We start from the raw sequence: 17,832 nt of genomic DNA on the forward strand, positions 1-17,832 counted from the left end.
CCTTTATCCCCTAAGAGTGACTGACAACTAATTTCTCCTCGTAAGATCAACTTAAATAAAACTTTAAGGTCATGAGAATAAGGGAAATGATCAACAACTAAAGAAGCTCTTGATTGTGAAACAAATTCTCCTTTTCAGAACCTTAAGAAATGTACAGAGAGAGTATGGAGATGTTAGGATGCAAAGGGTTAATGTGTTATACAGGTTTGATATTGCAAGGAGAAGTTATGTGGATCAATATCAGTATCTGGGCAACTGCCCACCTACCCCTCCCCTAACACAACAACAGTCTACTGATAAGTTAGGGTTAATGTTGGGTTAGGGGAGGGGTAGGTAGGCAGTTTCCCAGACACTGATATTGATCCAGTCATGTGATGTTCAATCCTAAGGGTGAAGAGTTAGAGGCAAATAGTACACCTCTCAGCTGATGAATAATTAAAATCATGGCACTGAAAATGTGGAATTGTGGCTTTGATATCAATAACTTCCACGACATTAGCAATGTACAAGTAATTTTGCTTCATAATTAATTTCATGCATTTAATTCAACATCTTCAGATACTCAGAGACCCCACTTTCCAAACTACAATGACTTTATTGAAGTACTCTGCCCTTAAATTACGCTTTATTTAAAAATAGTTGTAGGAAACAAAAATTAGTGCAGAAAATTAAGCAATCTGCATTCCATAAAAACAACATACTCCAACAATACACCTGCAAAGAATTTGCTTCTTAATTGATTATAAACAATTTAATTACTTCCTTTCATTTACTCTTTCCAGTGAAGCATTCTTAAAATTTCAATTACTATATAGCCAAACTCCAGTATAAAAGTGTACTAGGCAGCCTGGAATATGCTTGTGATTTAGCTGGGATACACTACAAAGAGGTGATAAACAGAAGTGAGTGATTTTACAGCCAACAACTCACACGCTGGCTTTATATGCGAGATGAATATGGAATACAGTTACTTAATTATAGGTGTAGCAATGCAGTGTTTGCTCTTTCTATGATTCTTTCTGATGAAAGAATGTGCCAAGAGCCAAGCACATAATTTAATTATGGCTGGAACACATTATGTAAGAGTCCGAGACTTGATTGAGTGATTTTATGGCTATTAACCCTTTAACTCCCAGATCAAATTTGTAATTCTCCTAACTGTCAACCATACAATTCTTGTAATGTTAGTTCAGAGAACTTAGCATTGGATCTACTAATTATCCCCAAATTGATATTTTCTTTATTCTCACCACTTATCTGGTTGATATTGTAATGATATAGTAAGGAGAAATTCTGTCTTGGTCACTCATGGGAGTTAAAGGATTAAATGTACATACCAGTTTTAGAATGAAAGGAAAAAAAAATTACATAAGGTAAAGCAGAGTAGAGTATCGTGAAGAGGTAAATACCCCATTTGTCTTAATGATATATTTAGGGTTGTGAATTAGGGGGTTAATTGTCCAAGACTCCTTGGGAGCTTTCATTCATGAGTTGGCTGTATTCTGACAGCAGAATATGACAACTACAATTTATTAAATGCACACACTAATTAAAAAAAAAGAATTCATGCTTTCCTTTTTTTCCTTACATTTGACCTCTCATATGCACTATGCAATTTTTACAATAGTTTTAATGTGGCAAAAATTCCCACCCAGTTCATTAATTGATAAGTAAATTATAAAATATTACAAGCAGAATCATCTGATTCTCTGAGGCTGATAAAAGCAACTTGTGTTCCATACTGGCTACCATCTCGTCGGAATGAGAAGAATCTTTGCTGGGGGTCACAACTTGTACATTGAGTTGGGTGCTGAGATTTTGAGGCATCATCAGTTGCTCTGTAAAAGGAAAAAAAAAGGATGTTCCTCTCTACTTCTAGTCAATTCCCAGTGCTACCAAAGACAATGGTGTAGTTGCAGGGTATTCTGGGCTGCCCCCTTATACCTTTTAACACAAAGTGATACCTTGTAATGATTAAACAAACTGGCACACCTTTTCTTGTAAGACACTGCTGTAGCACTCCTTTTAATTCAAAATTCTACCTGCAAACCTGATCCATCCCACACTACAGTAACATTAAAAAGTTGGAAACCAATACCGCATTGTTTTTTCGGGGAATTTCCACAAAGTTCCTTTCAGTAGAAGATAAGGAATGCATTATTGTTGAATTGTCATAGGGGTTGAGAGTGGGTGGCCTGTGGATATTTTGCACCCTCTTCTGAGAGAATACAGTAAGGATGATTGGTGAGGTTTTGGAGTGGGTGGCCTGGGGTTATTTTACACCCTCTTCAGAGAGAATACAGTACTTCATAATGTGATTACATTAAAAAAAAAAGAGCCTTAATGCATGTTCTTTGGTACTTTTTAGACAACAGTACTTCCAAATCACTCATTGTGCAGATTGTGAAACAAGCTCTAAATCCAAGCCTTCTCTTTTACACCCTAACATTAGTCCATATTCCCCATACTGTTCTCTGTAAATTTCCATAGTACTGACAAGGAGAATTTGTATAGCAATCAAAGAGCTTTAGTTGGCTATCATATTTGACCAATATATAGATTTAGCCAAGCCTAAAAGCGGAGCTCGCATTTTTTTTTTCCTGCACGTCTTAAGGCCTTGCCCTGGCCAGGAATAGAACCCAGGTCATCCGACTCGGAGCCCAGTGCACTGACCACAGGACAAAGCCGTGGCATTGACATGCTCGCGGTACAGTTGACCACACATGTTATAAGTAGCATCTTGTATGGTCGTACAGTCGTACAACCAAATTTTTTCAGCTTGATGGGTTACTACTATTTTGTATAATTATGGGGTTACACTCTGCGAGCTCTACTATTATGACTTTGATAAAGGAAAAGTTAGAAGCTGGTCACTGTATTTGTTAAAGGGTTAATGTCTTGATATTGAATTTCCTCCCCTGAGAAAAGCAAAAGCATTTGGAATGACCTCTGTAAATTGAAGTTATCTGAATCCCTATCCCAGTGGCAAAATCTAATCTTCAAATGTTACCCATTGAGGATCAATAATGCTTGTGAAGCTGTTGCATAAATTTCTAAAACAAACCATGAAATGAAAATAGAATTTGAATAATTGATTGTTCCTTTCTTCCAATTACCTTGTATTATCATCAATGTTCTTTGGAAGCACTCCTTTTTTCTCAAGTTGCATTCTAATGGAAAGGCGAAGATCAATAAATGGGCGTGGTGAACCATCCTTTCGCACCACAACACTATCATTGAATGCCTCAGCAAATTTTTCAGCCACTTCCTCCCCAACTTCGAAGCAGCATGGGCCAATTGAGGGTCCAATAGCAACTTGAATATTTTTTACTTTACATTCAAACCTTGTCAACATTACATCAACAACAGCAGCACCAATCATGGCTAATGTTCCACGCCACCCAGAGTGAGCAGCACCACAAACCTGAAAACAACCATAATTGAAGAAACACCAACTATAAATTCCTCAAAAATAAAAAGGTACTTAGTTGAAAGAGTTTAGTTTATTAGTTTAGTTTTTTCTTAGTTTATTAGTCCTGAATGTACTTTCAAGAATGTTAACCTTTTACACCCTAACATTTGTCTCCAAATTCTCACTACACTTCTCTATACATTTCCTTAATACTGACAAAGAGAATTTGTTTAACAATCCAAGCCTCTTAGGTTGGTGATCCTTTCTTTTATTCTTGTGATTTTAATGAATGATTCAGCAAATTACTGTTGTGAGAAATTAGATGCTGATTACCCATTGGGTTTTTAAGGGTTTCAAATGTCAAACTTTGTAGTTGATAAGTATTCTCTTCACTTCTTTCCTGGTATATCTTTTAACCCTTTAACTCCCATGAGTGACCAAGACAGAATTTCTCCTTACAATATTATTACAATATCAACCAGATAAGTGACGAGAATTAAGAAAAATATCAATTTGGGGATAATTATTTGAATCAATACTAAATTCTCTGAACTAACACGATAAGAATTGTATGGTTGACAGAAAGGAGAATTACAAATTTGATCTGGGAGTTAAAGGGTTAAATAATGTGAGGAGAAGGTTACAAGTTAATCCATTCCAGGACTAATGGATTGGCAGTGGTTTTAGCAAGTACCTGGATATGTTTACCTTTTTCACTGGATCACAAAACAGCACCACAGGACAGTCAGCACCTGGAGCAGCCAATGTGAACTGCCTGTTATCAGTTACTAAGGCATCATAGCTGTCTGGTTGTGGATCTCCAATCACCCACACATCAGCCCCATGAACACATTTAGCCACACGAAATTTCTCAGGGTTAAATCTTGCAGTCAAGGCTAGTCTACGACGATTTTCCTGGACGTTGATGTCTGGATCTCTTCTTTTATCACTGTACATCAAGTTGAGAGAGGATAATGTGTTGTAGGTTGAGACACCACCATATCTTGTTGTAAAACCATGATTGAACACATCTGTTGGAACCAATGATGAATGAAGAATTTCTATCATCTTTCCATCAGGCAGTGTAAGTTTGGGCATTATTATTTTGATGTGCTCATCTATTAAGGGAAATAAACTTTCTTCTCTGTCTTCCACATGTTTCTTCTCTTCATCATTCATCTCATGTGTGCACTCATAGTAATTTATGTTGTAAACTTCTGGTGAGTAGAGCTGAAAAGACAAAAAAACACAATATATTGTATAGTGAGGAGACTTAAAGGAACTCTTAAAAGTTACATCTGATGTATTTGCTGACACCCTGTGGAAGGTCATGTCAGCAGATCTTTAGACCTCCAAGAGCATTTGCTGGCTAATAGTTACTGTTAGTGACCAGATTTACAGTCGGCTTCTTATTAAAGGTAAATCTTCTAATTCTGAACAACAGGAGTAAGCTGTATATTTGGTCAAACTTCTCCTCAGGAGCCTATATTTTGAGAGTACATAGCTGCCTTCCCATAGTGCCGGCCATCCAGGGAGTCTGTTAAAGCAGAGTCACATTTGTGAACAAAGCTACAAGAACATACCCTTTCAAAAAATTTCTTTGCTCTTTCCATGTGCAACTGTGTTGTGACAACATGGACATTACTGGCACCAAACTGATCTATAATAATGCGACTGTAATAGGAATTTTCTGCTGTGCTGCTTGCTTGTTCCTCCTTGATTATATGTTTTGGATCAATAAGATTGTTTTCTACTGCATATTTTTCTATGGCACTTGCTTCTGTCACAACCTGTTGAAATTAACTCCTTATTTAAAAGGAAACAAAAGAAAGCCATTTTACATCTGGGAGTGAGGGAATACTTTTTCTTTTTGTCTGAACTGGATATTGATTCTTATTATTTTAGCCTGAATTCAGGTGGGGTGTTCTACACTCTTTAATTGGCCTGTGGAATTGGTTATGTTTGTTGCTGTTTCTTCTTTAGACTGTGGTCTGGTCTACAATGGGAAAACTAGGGGAAATCAATAAATAAAGGGTGAGCACTTTGAAAAGCATAGCACCCAATTCTCATCCAGGTTCTCAATGCATACTATCTTGCCCAGGTAGAAACCACAGGTGACTTTAAGATGGGCTTTTGAATATCAGCTCATATTCATAAACACTTGCTTCAAGCAGAAGTATTAAAGACTGACCAATTTAAGAGGAAAAGGTGTGTGTCATGCAGTCATGTATGTACCATTCTGAGCTGGGGAATAAAATTATTTTTGTTTCCCAGATGAGGCAGAGCAGGGAATACCTGATCTTGTGCACAATATCCTGTAACAACGACTCGACAGTCAATATTTTTTTGTTGTAATGAAGTGTACAGCTCAGCTGCTCGATGCACTCTAGACTTTAACATCTCTGAAGGGGTACCATCTTCACTGGTCCTGCAGCCAAGAACAACAATTATGTCACTGGGTGTATCAGCCTCTGCCATATTCTCTGCAAAGAAATTGAAATCTGAACCATTACAGATTGGACAAAGATTTTCTATGTAGCATCAATTTATAAAATGTTTCACTCGTTTAACTAGCAAAAGGAAAAGTGAATGTGGTGAGATCAAAACCTCACCACAACAAAATTACAGAATTATAGGGACTTAAAAAAAAAAACATGACAGCAAAGGCAACTTAATGGCAGTGAGACAAAAGATTTGATGAGCAGAGAAACAGTTCTGCAGAAGACACTTTTTAACCATCCTATGCAGAATAACAATATGAAATCACAATTTTTATGTATTCTTTGAACAGAAATCTTGATTGCCATTAAGCCACATTTTTACTTGGAACTCAATGCTGCAATCACATGTTTTGTTAGGAGAGAGATCTTGCACCATCAGAAACTGTAAATACCTTGACCCACCAATGAAATTATTAGGACAAATGGTTATTTCTTTTTTAGGTGACATTTTCCCAAGCATTGATGTCTTGAGATCTTAAACTCCCTGGTATCAACTCTTAAGATCCAATCTCAGAAAAAGTAAACTACTAGAAAAACACTGAGGGAGGGAGGTGTCATGTCACACTTCTCCATCTTCTGAATTCACCCATGAACTGATAGCAATTCTCCTACAGGACTTTTGATTCCTCATCTTACTATCAAGGAAAACATCCAATGAAAGCTGCAGTTTAGATTTCCATACAACAATCATTTGTTGATAAGTTGATCAAAGTATTTGGATTGGTGGGAGATGGGCTGCTTACAGAATGAATATTTTGTAAACAAATTAGGAGCATGTGCAGACTCCATGAAAAGTTTGAATCACAATGTTTTACACTACATTAGGACCTCACTTCATAACCTAACCAGGGTTACTGAGACCACTAAATTTGTCATTACCAGCACCGTTCTGCAACCTGTGTTGATCACGTTTGATCAATTTTGACAGTTCATACAGTGATGATATAAGCGAAATTTCACCACTGCCTGCATGCTGTTTCGATTTCCCACTAGCCCTCCCTTTGTTACCCCAGGAACCTACCCGGTCTCCTCCCCCTTTCAGTGACTCTACTAGGATTTTGACTGGTACTTTGCAGCAGTGTTTATATAGACATGTCTGCTCGTTGCCAAACAGACCTCTTCTACAGTACTCACAAATAAAACTGTACTTTAACAGTTTGCAGCTGCGGAAATGCTTTGGGAAGGTGATAGTGACTAGGGATTATCGTTTGCTAACTGCAATAGCCAAATTGATAGCCTCGGAGATTTCACACCTATGATACAAATGCGTCGAATTAATCACCCCAGGAATCAGGAATTCGGGGCATTTAGGATAGATGTTATCTTTCCAATCCAACACTTTGGGCACAGTATGCACTGCACTTGTCGGAGATCATGTCAAGTGAATTTTCAAATGCACGGGAGAATTTTGAAGCTTTTCAATCGAATGTAAACATACTTAGCGTTACACAAACACGAATAACAAATGCCATCAGGTTAGGATTTCTAGAACCAAAAGCATTTGTCAATTATGCTGAAAGTGCAAGAATGCAAGAGCGATTTGGGCGAAGGCTCCCCATTATTCCGCCGACAGTGTTTTACAAAAAAGGAGTAGGTATATCGTACCTATTTGGAGATCCTCGCCTATTAAAGAAACAGTTCAATCGCGACAAATCTTAAGATCCCACTGCATTCCGTTTAAAGTTGCGTTCCTAAGCGGAAGTGGTCGAGAGAGATGGGAGGCATGGACTCTAGTGAATTGTCACGCATACCTTGTCACAGGTCACCCAAACCGAAAGCAAAGTGAGCCTGTGAACCATGGTTGTTATTGCATAGAAGGCACTTAAAAGGCACCACTTAAGGCACCAAATGCGCTCTAGGAACCTTGTTGGTGATCCGCTGCTTTGCAACTGTCATGCAATCATAAACAACATATGTAGAAACTCAGTTTGCAAGAGATATTCACAGACTATAATTGGTTACAGATTGTTTCATACCTGACTAATATGAGCCTGCTTCATTGTGATGGTAAACAGTCATTACAATATTTCTTGATGCTTTACACAAGGAAACCACTGGCTACCTCAAACCTTTTCTAACTTGGGTTAGGGAAATACAACTGCAGAAAACTTACCATCAAAAGGTTTTGCGCAAGACCAGGGTAGATAAGGAATATTGGGTTTCTCTACTATAGTTCCATGAAAAATGTTACTTTCTTCTCATATGAGGAACTCTGAGCATTTTGATCCACATCCATTACTTGTTTGCATGGCGAATTGTCAGTTTGTTAGAACTCTCTGTTTATTTCACTTTATATGTTTCGTTCTTTACATAAGATGGAATTTACTAATATTTTAAAGGCCATGCACAAGCAAGCCCTGATGGACTGACAGAAAGTACTGTTGATGAGATTAGGCTAAAAAAGATCTGCAAATAAAGCAGTTATCATGTGAAGTCATCCATGACTGACTACATTGCAAATTCTCCTTAACCAAGCCTCTCTGGAGTCAAAGTCAAGACCACACCCACCTTATATTCAAGATGAGGACTTATCTATACTAAATCAAAAAGAATCCAGCTGTTTTATCATCTGCAACTTTGTCAGTTTTCTTTCACAAATGAAACACTGAGGAAATGACAAACTCAAAGAATAAAGCTTGGCACAGAATTTGGAGAAATTTGATAATTAATGGATCTCTTCTGATATCTCTTCCTCATCAGGATTGTCATCATCACCATCTACTTCAGCATTTTCTCTTTCTAATCTTTCCATTTGCTTGGCAAGCTCAGCCTCGTCACTCTCTGTGACAACCTTTGGCTGCAAATATATTGAAAAAGAAAGATATAAGATTCTGATTTATTTCCTTCAAACGTAGGAGTGCTTGTGACTTTTTCCAGGGCATAGCCTAGGCAGGTATTTCAATAAAAGCCAGTTACCAGCTGTCTATTGTTACCTCTAAGACCTCTCACCACAGGCTGTTTATGCTGCAAGCAGGCTTTCATGTTTGGGTTTCACCTTAATGCTTAACACATTAATATCAGTATACCTCTTGTCCATACTGTTCTCCACACATTTCCTAAGGTGCTAACAAGAAGACTTTACAATCAAGAGCTTCTTAAGTTGGTGATCATTTCCTCTATTCTCTGACCTTAATGTATGATTCAGAGGTGATTTTGCAAGGAGAAATTAGATGCTCATCACTCTTAAGTTAAGGTACAGAAGCCATCAGTAGCTGCTTATGGAAAAAGTTTTTGTAACCCCTGGCTAAGGGTAACCTTAGTTTCATCATTGTCACACAAAAGGTAAAATTGATAAGCAACTGATTATCCTAACCCAGTCTGACACTTCCTACTTCCTTGTAAGATGACAGACAGATTGTGACATCCCAAAACTCCCAAATGTAAAATATCTACCTTTTCTTTCATTTTTAAGTGGCAAAGGTGCATGTAGTATTTCATATTCAAGAACAAAGAAGTTTCAACTTACAGCAGCTTTTTCATTAAAATCTCCTCCATATTTTTTGATTGTAGTTCTTATGGCATCCACAGCATTTGTCAAAGCTTGGAGTCCCTCATCACGATCCAAGGTTGTTGTTGTAATCACATAAAGAGGTGCTGCTATCAAATTTATCTAAAAAGATAAAGGACAACTTCAAGTGATTATGCTGTATTATCCTGCTTAAATGTGAAGAGTATTTGTATTTTGAATAACTTTCAGGTATCTTCACTGATGCCAAGCATTACATTAGCCAGATTTAGTTCAGTTATTTACAAATTACAACAAACCACCCCATCAGTCATATGCAAAGTCTGGGCTTCTGTATTCAGTCTCAATCAAAAGAAAGAATAGCAAAGAAGGAAACTCCCTCCAAAGTAAGTGAGGGAGCTTATCACACACACAAAGCCAAACTTTTCCTTAGACAATTCCTTAACTAATCAGACTGAAAATCTCCAGTCATCTGACAAAACTTTTACTTAAGAGTTCCTTTGAAACATGAGCCTGTTGGCTCTTGCTGCCAAAGCTTATCTTAGTTTCTGTATCGAAGTGCTAGAAGTAAAACCACTATCCTTGAATAGGATACTGGTCCATTAAGGGTACATGCAACCACAACCCTCTCCTCCCCCAGCTTTTGAACAGAGAAACATAGAAACCTAGATTAAAATTTAACCCTGGGTTAGCGTTAATGGGCCTTCAAACAACTGGGCCCTGAACATCTTCCTTTGTCAAGAGAATAAAGGGGGTAAGTCGCTAAAGAAACTGTGGTGCTGCAACCATGAGCAGTATTGCATTTCAAGCATTGACCCTTAGTCATTTGCTCTGACAAGGAACTAGTGCTTGAAAATTCAGATTTAGAAACTTTTAACAATGGCCAATTTATATCATAATCTCAGTTTATGAAACCAAATTCCCTCACTCATGAGTCTAGGGTGCTAACCATAAAGAACCACCAAGGGTGAAGCTGGCAAGGGGGTTCAGGGGTGCCTGTGACCCCCCCTTTGTGAGCTTTTCTTTAAAATTATTTTTAAGTAAAACATGGCATGGAAGTCAACATGACAATCTGGTGAGTACCCTCTGTTTGACAAAGTGTGACTTCCCTTTGAAAGATCCTGGCCATGCCCCTGACAACATCTACCACTCTCCTACTAATGTGCACCAACCTTGATAGGAACATCTTCTGATGTACACTTCAGTCCTTCTAACAAGGAGTTCTTCACAGCATCAATGCCATCATAGGCATAACATGACACTTCAATATCAGCACGGATCTTGACAGCTTGGGGAGTAAGTCTTCGTGTTATGTTAGACAGTAAGGTAGATTTGGTCTTTTCATCAAGATCCAACTCATCTAGTAATTTTGGATCCCTAAAATGAATTTAAAATAATTTAGTCTTAGGGCAGAAGTACATAGGCATGTTATAACCTTATTAATCTTATAGAAGGACCCAGGTTCCAGCCTGGGTCAATTCATCATGATGTACTCTTGGTAAAGCCAGGTAACATAAGCAATATAATTGCCAGCAAAAAGTTCTCTGAAGTTTTATTTTATTTGTCCCTCATCTTAGAACTAGATACAAGTTATATTTGTAAAAAATCCTTTCTTGCTTCCCTAATTGATAGGAAAACCAGACACATTTATTGTTTTTTAGAAAAGGAGATCAGGGTTCAAGGTTCTGAATACAGCACTCCTCGAAAACAAAAAGTGCAAACTATTAGTGTTGCAGAAACCATTCTTGATTAGGTACTGTTGTCTTTTGTGTTCTGCATACCTATAGCTTTTATTCTTAATATTTGTAGTACATCCTTAGTGAATGTACCATCTATGCCACTTGGCAGCTACCAATTTGTGTTTAAAATATTCTCACCCAACAGCTAGTTTGAACACTTCAAATGAACTCCCTGGTGATTTGTACTTCTCATCAAAATACCAAGCTGTCTTCTCATACAGCTCCTCTAACTCACGATCTGTCTCATATCCTAAGATCTCTGCACAGTGCCTCAGAATACTGTACACCTATAGCAACAAAATGAACAGATGAAAAAATGGGGTAACGACTGAATTAATAAACTCTAAAAACAGATTAATGTTTTACAATGGCAGTTATCCAGTATTACTCAATAAAATCAACTCAAGAGATGAATCTTTAACTCCCAGATCTTATTGCAAATTCTCTCCTCTAACTGCTACATATTTCCTTCTAAATAAGTTTCAAGAATTTGGTGTAAAATCAAGATAACTTCTACCTGATAAGTTTGAGTATTCCCATCACCTGTTTGCTTAATAATGTATGGATATTATAGGGAGAAGTTACATGTGAATCACTTCTGAGAGTTAAAGGGTTCAAACTACTATTGATGAGACTTACTGCTTTAGCTTTGGTGAACTTTTCCTCACATTTCTTGATTTCTTCTGGTGAGACTCTTCTCTTGGACAAGTCAATATATCCTGTCAAATTATTGGACATCAGTTAAAAAGTCAGACTAGAAAATATTGTATTTCTGCTTTCTATGAAATTTGAATGTCTGTGGGAAACAACTGGTCTGTAATTGACTTCTATTGTCATTATTAACAGTTGTGTTATGTAGAGAGGAAACAAAAGTATTTATATCTTATGTTCACACAGATTTACTCCATTTCATTTGCTTCATGATGCTAAAAAAGTATATCAAATAGTCAAACAAAAATAATAATAGTTTTGTTGAGAGAATAGTGAAAAAGAAGAGTTATTTTAAGGTTAATAACTGATGGATTTTACGTCGATGCGCATGCACCAGAAACCATGACAACATTAACACTTCCTATTAATGTCCCTAGTGCCTCCATTTTTGGGATGATCATAATCACTCCGAAAACAATAAGGTTTATTCTGAAATGGTAGAATAGCTACGATTCTCAGGGCCAATAAGGTCTTCTTTATCTAGTAAAGCTTATAAATTTCTGGTGGACGTCCCCAATGCGCATGCACTGCAAGTAAGAACGTAAAGAAATGCAATATTTGTTTCTGATTGTGAAATTTACTATAAAGAGAAGACCAACAAACCTTTGTCCTTGTCTACACGAATAACCACCACACACTCGTGTCTTCCAACCCTGATCAGTTTGTTTATCGAACGAATTCTCCTCCTGGACAATTCGCTCAAAAGAATCATTCCTTCAATGTTGTTGTATTCCAGCAAATTCACGTATGCTCCCATTTCAGCGATGCTTCGAACGTTCACCATGACGACATCGTCGATTTCTGGGTACTTGTGTTTGTAAAATCTACAACTGATCGGCATTTTGACGAGGAAGGAAACTTACAAGAAGCAAAAATATTTTCAACAAATTCACCATGTGCAAAACTGATTCAATGAAGTAACCGCTGATTTTCATTTGCAGCGTTGGCTCAATAAATTATTTCACTGAATACGTCGTGTATGAACAATATCATGTCTCGTGTTTTGGTTTTTCGTCTCTTGTTTGTTTTTTCTTTCTGAGAGTTTTTCGTTCCGTCATCAATTTTTTTCCAAACAATAAAAGGCCAGTGACATTGTCGGTGTTTCTGTTTTTTCAGAAAGACTACTCCAAAAATAATTAAACAGTTTTAGGATGCTTGGATCATCGATATCGTTTCCGCCAAATTGTTGTCTTTGGGGTCTAAGTGGGTGGAGACGGTGGGAATGACACGTTTAGTTGACAGGTGCACATGAAATGAAAATAGCTTTTCCCAAATTTCCGATTTGTGCAGGCCTTAAAATTTGTAAACTGGCGTAACTGTGGTGAGTGACTTACTCGCCAGGCACACTGTGTCTGTCGACTGAAGAGGGGAAAGATATCAATGCAGGGCTTGTGGGGTGATAAAACAGAGACATTTGGGGACACTTTATTTGGAATGGGTCGGTGAAACTGATAAACCAGCCTTCCTTTAGTTAGAGCCGCAAAGAAGTAATTACTTTGAGGTTCCGAAAGAAGTGAATTACAAGGAAACTTATGCTACGACGTTAATCTAAAATACAATAAATCTCAGATACATAAAATTGAAATCTTAGATACATGAAATTGAAAAACACCCATAATTCATATTTTTAACAGTTTATTGTTTTTTTATATTACGCTAATTTAGTTAGAGCCGCAAAGAAGTAATTACTTTGAGGTTCAGAAAGAAGTGAATTACAAGGAAACTTATGCTACGACGTTAATCTAAAATACAATAAATCTCAGATACATAAAATTGAAATCTTAGATACATGAAATTGAAAAACACCCATAATTCATATTTTTAACAGTTTATTGTTTTTTTATATTACGCTAATTTAGTTAGAGCCGCAAAGAAGTAATTACTTTGAGGTTCAGAAAGAAGTGAATTGCAAGGAAACTTATGCTACGACGTTAATCTAAAATACAATAAATCTCAGATACATAAAATTGAAATCTTAGATACATGAAATTGAAAAACACCCATAATTCATATTTTTAACAGTTTATTGTTTTTTTATATTACGCTAATTGTTCCTTTTTAATATCTAGATTGTGTTGCCCGTTTATTCACTTTTTTATTAATGTTATTTAGTTGAAGCACTATCCAAATATTTGGTTTGTTAAAATTGAAACTGAAGCAATCACCTCTTACCTAATGGAATTGTTGTACATAATAAACGACTGCCGACTCTCCAAATGGGTGTTAAAGATAGGAATAATAAAGAATCTACTTGTTATCTCTATCTAGTGCGCAACTGAGTACGTTGAAACTTCATACCAGTAGGCAGCTTTTGCTTCATTTCGTCAAAGTCCCCTTATTTTAAATCCAAGAGGTTTTCACGGCAACTATGTTGTTGAAGGAACCCTTTTTCATTCACAAGATACCAATACCATCATGCAATGGAGAGAGGCTAACAACCAAGAACTGTAAAATATACCGTTAACAATAATTGGTATAAATTAAAACAGTGAGTAACTTTAAGGCGCGCTCTGGTTGAGTACTTTAACTCCAAATGTCCTTTGCTATTCACCTCTGAACATCTCTCCCCGGATTTGCATCCGGAAACATTTTTATCGTTGCAGGAATAAATTAGTTAAAATCATCTTTTTGTGCTATGTTTTCTCACCGATTTGGTAGATATCAAGACAACTGATTACCTCAGTCTCGATGGTCAGCGATGGATATTCACCTCACCGCTTCATGGCTCGGTAAATATCCACCAACAGAAACGTCCACTTCAGAAAATAGTTGTTCACTAAAATAAATATATGTATATGGAATATCCTTTAAATGTGCCTCCACGATAGATAATGGCGAGTTCTCATTCATGCTATTTTCCACAAATTCTGACGGATAGAAACCTCAAGCAGTGTGACCGTGACTATCAGAACTTGCGACATGAAAATGATTCCTATTGCTGATAATTTTCTTTATTGCATCCCTTTCAATAGTTGATGGATTTTCCAGATAAGTAACTAAATAGTTGGTTATCTGAAACCTAATGTCAGAAGATTTCGGTTTTTCCAACCATAGAAATGATTTTCGAAAAGACTGAGATTATGATCTTTAATTTTCCCTTGTTTTGAATTCCTCATTCAACCAGCTCATGAAACACCTGAGTTAATCGAAAAGAATATAGACCGACTTAAAGTTTGGTTTCGATTTCGATGGTTTGCTGTATTTTGGGAAGAACAGTGTCAAGATTTGTTATTCCTCTCGCCCAGATCAGATCATTCCCACTGGGCTCCCCGCGGGCTGAATTTGACCTTCTTGAAGGTTTATCCACTGATACATGCAAGGAAGCATGTACTCGTTTGAAAGCCATCCTAAACTGTGGATTGAACGCGCCGTAGATTATCGGATTACAAAAACTGCTTGAAAACATCATGTAATAAACAATGATGTAAACAAAACGGGGGGCTGCGTGGCCGAACACTTCGCAAAAACCGACAACACAAACTGGTGTCCAGCACAAAGTGTACACACAAACTACAGCCACGAAAACTTTGATTATCTTCTTTTCTTTTTCCGTCGTTGCTTCCTTCTGATGATAGAGTTTATCTCTTAACCTATTATAAGTTTGAAACTGGCGGGAGCTTTGTCTTACAAATCTGAATATGGTGAAATAGCAGTAGATTATGATACTCATTGTTGTAAAAATTGCAACCGTTAGTAAAAATGCAATGTAGGAGATATCCTTCACGTACCATCCCATGGTGCAATCAGTGAACTTGCCACTAAACTCTATAGTTCCCCAGCCATACAGAGGCGGACTGCATACAAGGACAGGAAAAACCCATGTGGCAATAATAATCACATACGTTGTTTTACGGTCTGAAAAATATTTTACAAAAAAAATTCTTTTCACGATGCTGAAATATCGATTAACTGCAATTCCTGCCATTGTTTGTAGCGACGCTGTGCCAAAGACTAGCTCAGAAAAGCCAACAAACTTGCAAGCCAAGTGACCAAATAACCACTGACCACTGCGCATGCTTGCTATCCAAAACGGCAGGTGCAGCGTTGCCATGATGATGTCTGTCCACGCAAGGTTCTCGACCAACATGTTAGTGATGGAGTTGAGACGAGGATTTCTATGAATGGTGACCACAACTAAGGAGTTGCCGACGATGCAGGCGATACATATTAAAACTGCAATAGTAACTTCGATGCCAACTTGCAATGGTGTTCGCCCAAGAGGATCGTACTCCAATTCTTGGATATTGCTAGAGTTCTTCCCTTCCATTCTTTGGTGTCGAATCTCCTTAGTTACCTCAGTAAAAATGAGGTAAAGTTGAACGCTTCAAAAATAAACACCCATACCTTTGTGGCGACCATCTTTCGATTTAGAAAGAGCGTCTTAAGTGTTATAATCTGTGTAACTTGCGTCTACGTACACCTAGCTTTATACGATTCCCGCCACGTTCTACAAACAGGGTCAGCAGGCGAAAGCGAACCTAACACTCAGTATCTAATTCCACGGTGCGTCGACCCTATCATTAAAAGTTGGAATTTAATAACACTTTGTGACCTGGTTCTCAGTCCTAAGGAAGGAAATATTCCAAGAAATAATGGTGAAAAAGTTTCCGGGCTATGTTTTCTGGAACTACTTTCAGGACTGAGTTAAGAATTCTTTTATTTGTCATTGTGCGGAATACCACGGAAAGCGTTTGTTGTAAGCTGTTTTTTCTTTTCCTTTATTATTTTGGGGTGAGAAACGAAATTTTGCATTTCTGCCATGGTTCGATCAATTATTCTATCATTTCCTACCGAACGTGCGTGTAAAAAGCTGAAAGATATCAACTTACATTTCTTAGCCAAACCGCACATGGAACCAAACCCAAGAAGGAGAGCTAACAATAGAACTGCTACATCTTACTGCGGTTGGATATTAAAACCAGTATTTAGAATAAAATTGTTTTCCTAGAGAAATTACAGCTGAACGTACTAATTAACTGCAGGCAGTGACTTCACTCTGAGTAATTATGGGACATTTTGTTTGAATTGTTAAAAAAAGTTGCGTTAACATCTTACCGACAGCTTTTCAGTGGGACAAATGTCCGCTTGTCGGCACTCGTTTGTCATGCAAAACAATTCCATCAGAAGTGAGGTTATAGCTTCAGTTTCAGTTCTAACAAGCCAAAGATTTGCATAGTGCCTCGATTAAATAATATAGATAAATAAATGGACGAACGGACGAAACAATCCACATATTAAAAGTAAAAATATATTTAATACACAAAAACAGTAAATTGATAAAAAGATCAAATATAAGTGGTTTTTTTTAATTTTTTTATTTTATGATCTGTATCTAAGATTAACGTCGTAGCATTGGTTTCTTTGTGGTTCACTTCCTTCGGAGCCTCAAAGTAATTACTTAATCGCGACTCTAACAAGAGGAAGGCTGGATTATTGGTTTTTACCGACCCAGTCCAAATAAAATTGTCCCCAAATCTCCATGTTTTGTCACCCCACAAGTCCAGAGTTGACATCTTTCTCCTCTTCGGCCGACAGACACGGTGTGCTTGGCAAATAAGTCCTGTAAACCTGTAAACTTACCATGTCCTTTCTTTTTTCCCCTCCCCCTCCCACTCAGAGCCCGAAGCCAAAAACTCAGAAGATCGACGAAAACGATATCGAGGATTCGAACATCAGACTAAGGAATCCCTAAAATTCTTTTATTGTCTCCTTGGAGTATTCAGAATGCATGTTCTCTTGACAGATTTATATAGAACAATTCCAAACGCCCATGATCTCCTAGACAAAAAGAGATATCACAAAGATGTCCTATATAATAAAATTAAAGGAAACCATTCAACTTTAAATACTTTTAGAAAGCAAATAAAAGTGTACTAAACTTAAGGATGCTCTGCACCACACTCGCCTTTTTTACAGAAGAAACTTTTTTTTCACAACAAAAAGATCCATGGAGCTTCCTGTTTACTTGAACCCTCATCCAAACGGGATGTTAACTTTATGTTC

General features: G+C 37.3%; 3 protein-coding genes across 5 annotated transcripts; all 3 read right to left on the minus strand.

Annotated features, from left to right (window-relative positions):
* Window positions 1-513: 513 nt before the first annotated feature.
* LOC113681546 (purine nucleoside phosphorylase LACC1) lies at window positions 514-7,658 on the minus strand. 3 transcript variants are annotated; one of them, XM_027198644.2, is made up of 6 exons: window positions 7,519-7,658; window positions 5,708-5,895; window positions 4,996-5,202; window positions 4,121-4,642; window positions 3,117-3,424; window positions 514-1,838 (listed from the first exon to the last, which is right to left on the minus strand). In XM_027198644.2, exons 2-6 carry the CDS (start codon window positions 5,888-5,890, stop codon window positions 1,676-1,678), a joined length of 1,383 nt encoding a protein of 460 aa, XP_027054445.2. In that variant the 5' UTR covers window positions 5,891-5,895; window positions 7,519-7,658; the 3' UTR covers window positions 514-1,675. The 3 variants fall into 3 exon arrangements, with proteins under 3 accessions (XP_027054445.2, XP_027054447.2, XP_089044851.1); XM_027198646.2 differs by having other exon boundaries at window positions 5,708-5,840; window positions 7,519-7,634; XM_089188725.1 differs by lacking the exon at window positions 7,519-7,658 and adding an exon at window positions 6,935-7,199.
* Window positions 7,659-8,175: 517 nt separating this feature from the next.
* On the minus strand, window positions 8,176-12,761 carry LOC113681556 (eukaryotic translation initiation factor 2 subunit 1). Its single transcript, XM_027198657.2, has 6 exons — window positions 12,433-12,761; window positions 11,758-11,837; window positions 11,257-11,405; window positions 10,552-10,756; window positions 9,380-9,523; window positions 8,176-8,710 (listed from the first exon to the last, which is right to left on the minus strand). The coding sequence occupies exons 1-6, from the start codon at window positions 12,668-12,670 to the stop codon at window positions 8,579-8,581; spliced, it is 948 nt and encodes a 315-aa protein (XP_027054458.1). The 5' UTR covers window positions 12,671-12,761; the 3' UTR covers window positions 8,176-8,578.
* A 2,141-nt stretch (window positions 12,762-14,902) lies between these two features.
* On the minus strand, window positions 14,903-17,126 carry LOC113681536 (melanopsin). Its single transcript, XM_027198632.2, has one exon. The coding sequence runs from the start codon at window positions 16,094-16,096 to the stop codon at window positions 14,996-14,998; it is 1,101 nt and encodes a 366-aa protein (XP_027054433.2). The 5' UTR covers window positions 16,097-17,126; the 3' UTR covers window positions 14,903-14,995.
* Window positions 17,127-17,832: the final 706 nt, after the last annotated feature.

The sequence above is a fragment of the Pocillopora damicornis genome, chromosome 12 (assembly GCF_964200805.1).
Source record: "Pocillopora damicornis chromosome 12, jaPocDami1.2, whole genome shotgun sequence".
Classification (NCBI taxonomy): domain Eukaryota; kingdom Metazoa; phylum Cnidaria; class Anthozoa; order Scleractinia; family Pocilloporidae; genus Pocillopora; species Pocillopora damicornis.

What these genes read in the sequence shown, in the direction of transcription:
- LOC113681546 (XM_027198644.2), bottom strand. Translation starts at nt 5,890, where the DNA reads ATGGCAGAGGCTGATACACCCAGTGACATAATTGTTGTTCTTGGCTGC. An exon ending in GATATTGTGCACAAGATCAG is followed by an intron (nt 5,203 to 5,707) that starts GTATTCCCTGCT and finishes TAATTTCAACAG; the next exon opens with GTTGTGACAGAAGCAAGTGC. An exon ending in TTTGTGATCCAGTGAAAAAG is followed by an intron (nt 3,425 to 4,120) that starts GTAAACATATCC and finishes GGTTGTTTTCAG; the next exon opens with GTTTGTGGTGCTGCTCACTC.
- LOC113681556 (XM_027198657.2), bottom strand. Translation starts at nt 12,670, where the DNA reads ATGCCGATCAGTTGTAGATTTTACAAACACAAGTACCCAGAAATCGAC. An exon ending in GTGTTCAAACTAGCTGTTGG is followed by an intron (nt 10,757 to 11,256) that starts GTGAGAATATTT and finishes AATTCATTTTAG; the next exon opens with GGATCCAAAATTACTAGATG. An exon ending in ATTTTAATGAAAAAGCTGCT is followed by an intron (nt 8,711 to 9,379) that starts GTAAGTTGAAAC and finishes ATATATTTGCAG; the next exon opens with CCAAAGGTTGTCACAGAGAG.
- LOC113681536 (XM_027198632.2), bottom strand. Translation starts at nt 16,096, where the DNA reads ATGGAAGGGAAGAACTCTAGCAATATCCAAGAATTGGAGTACGATCCT.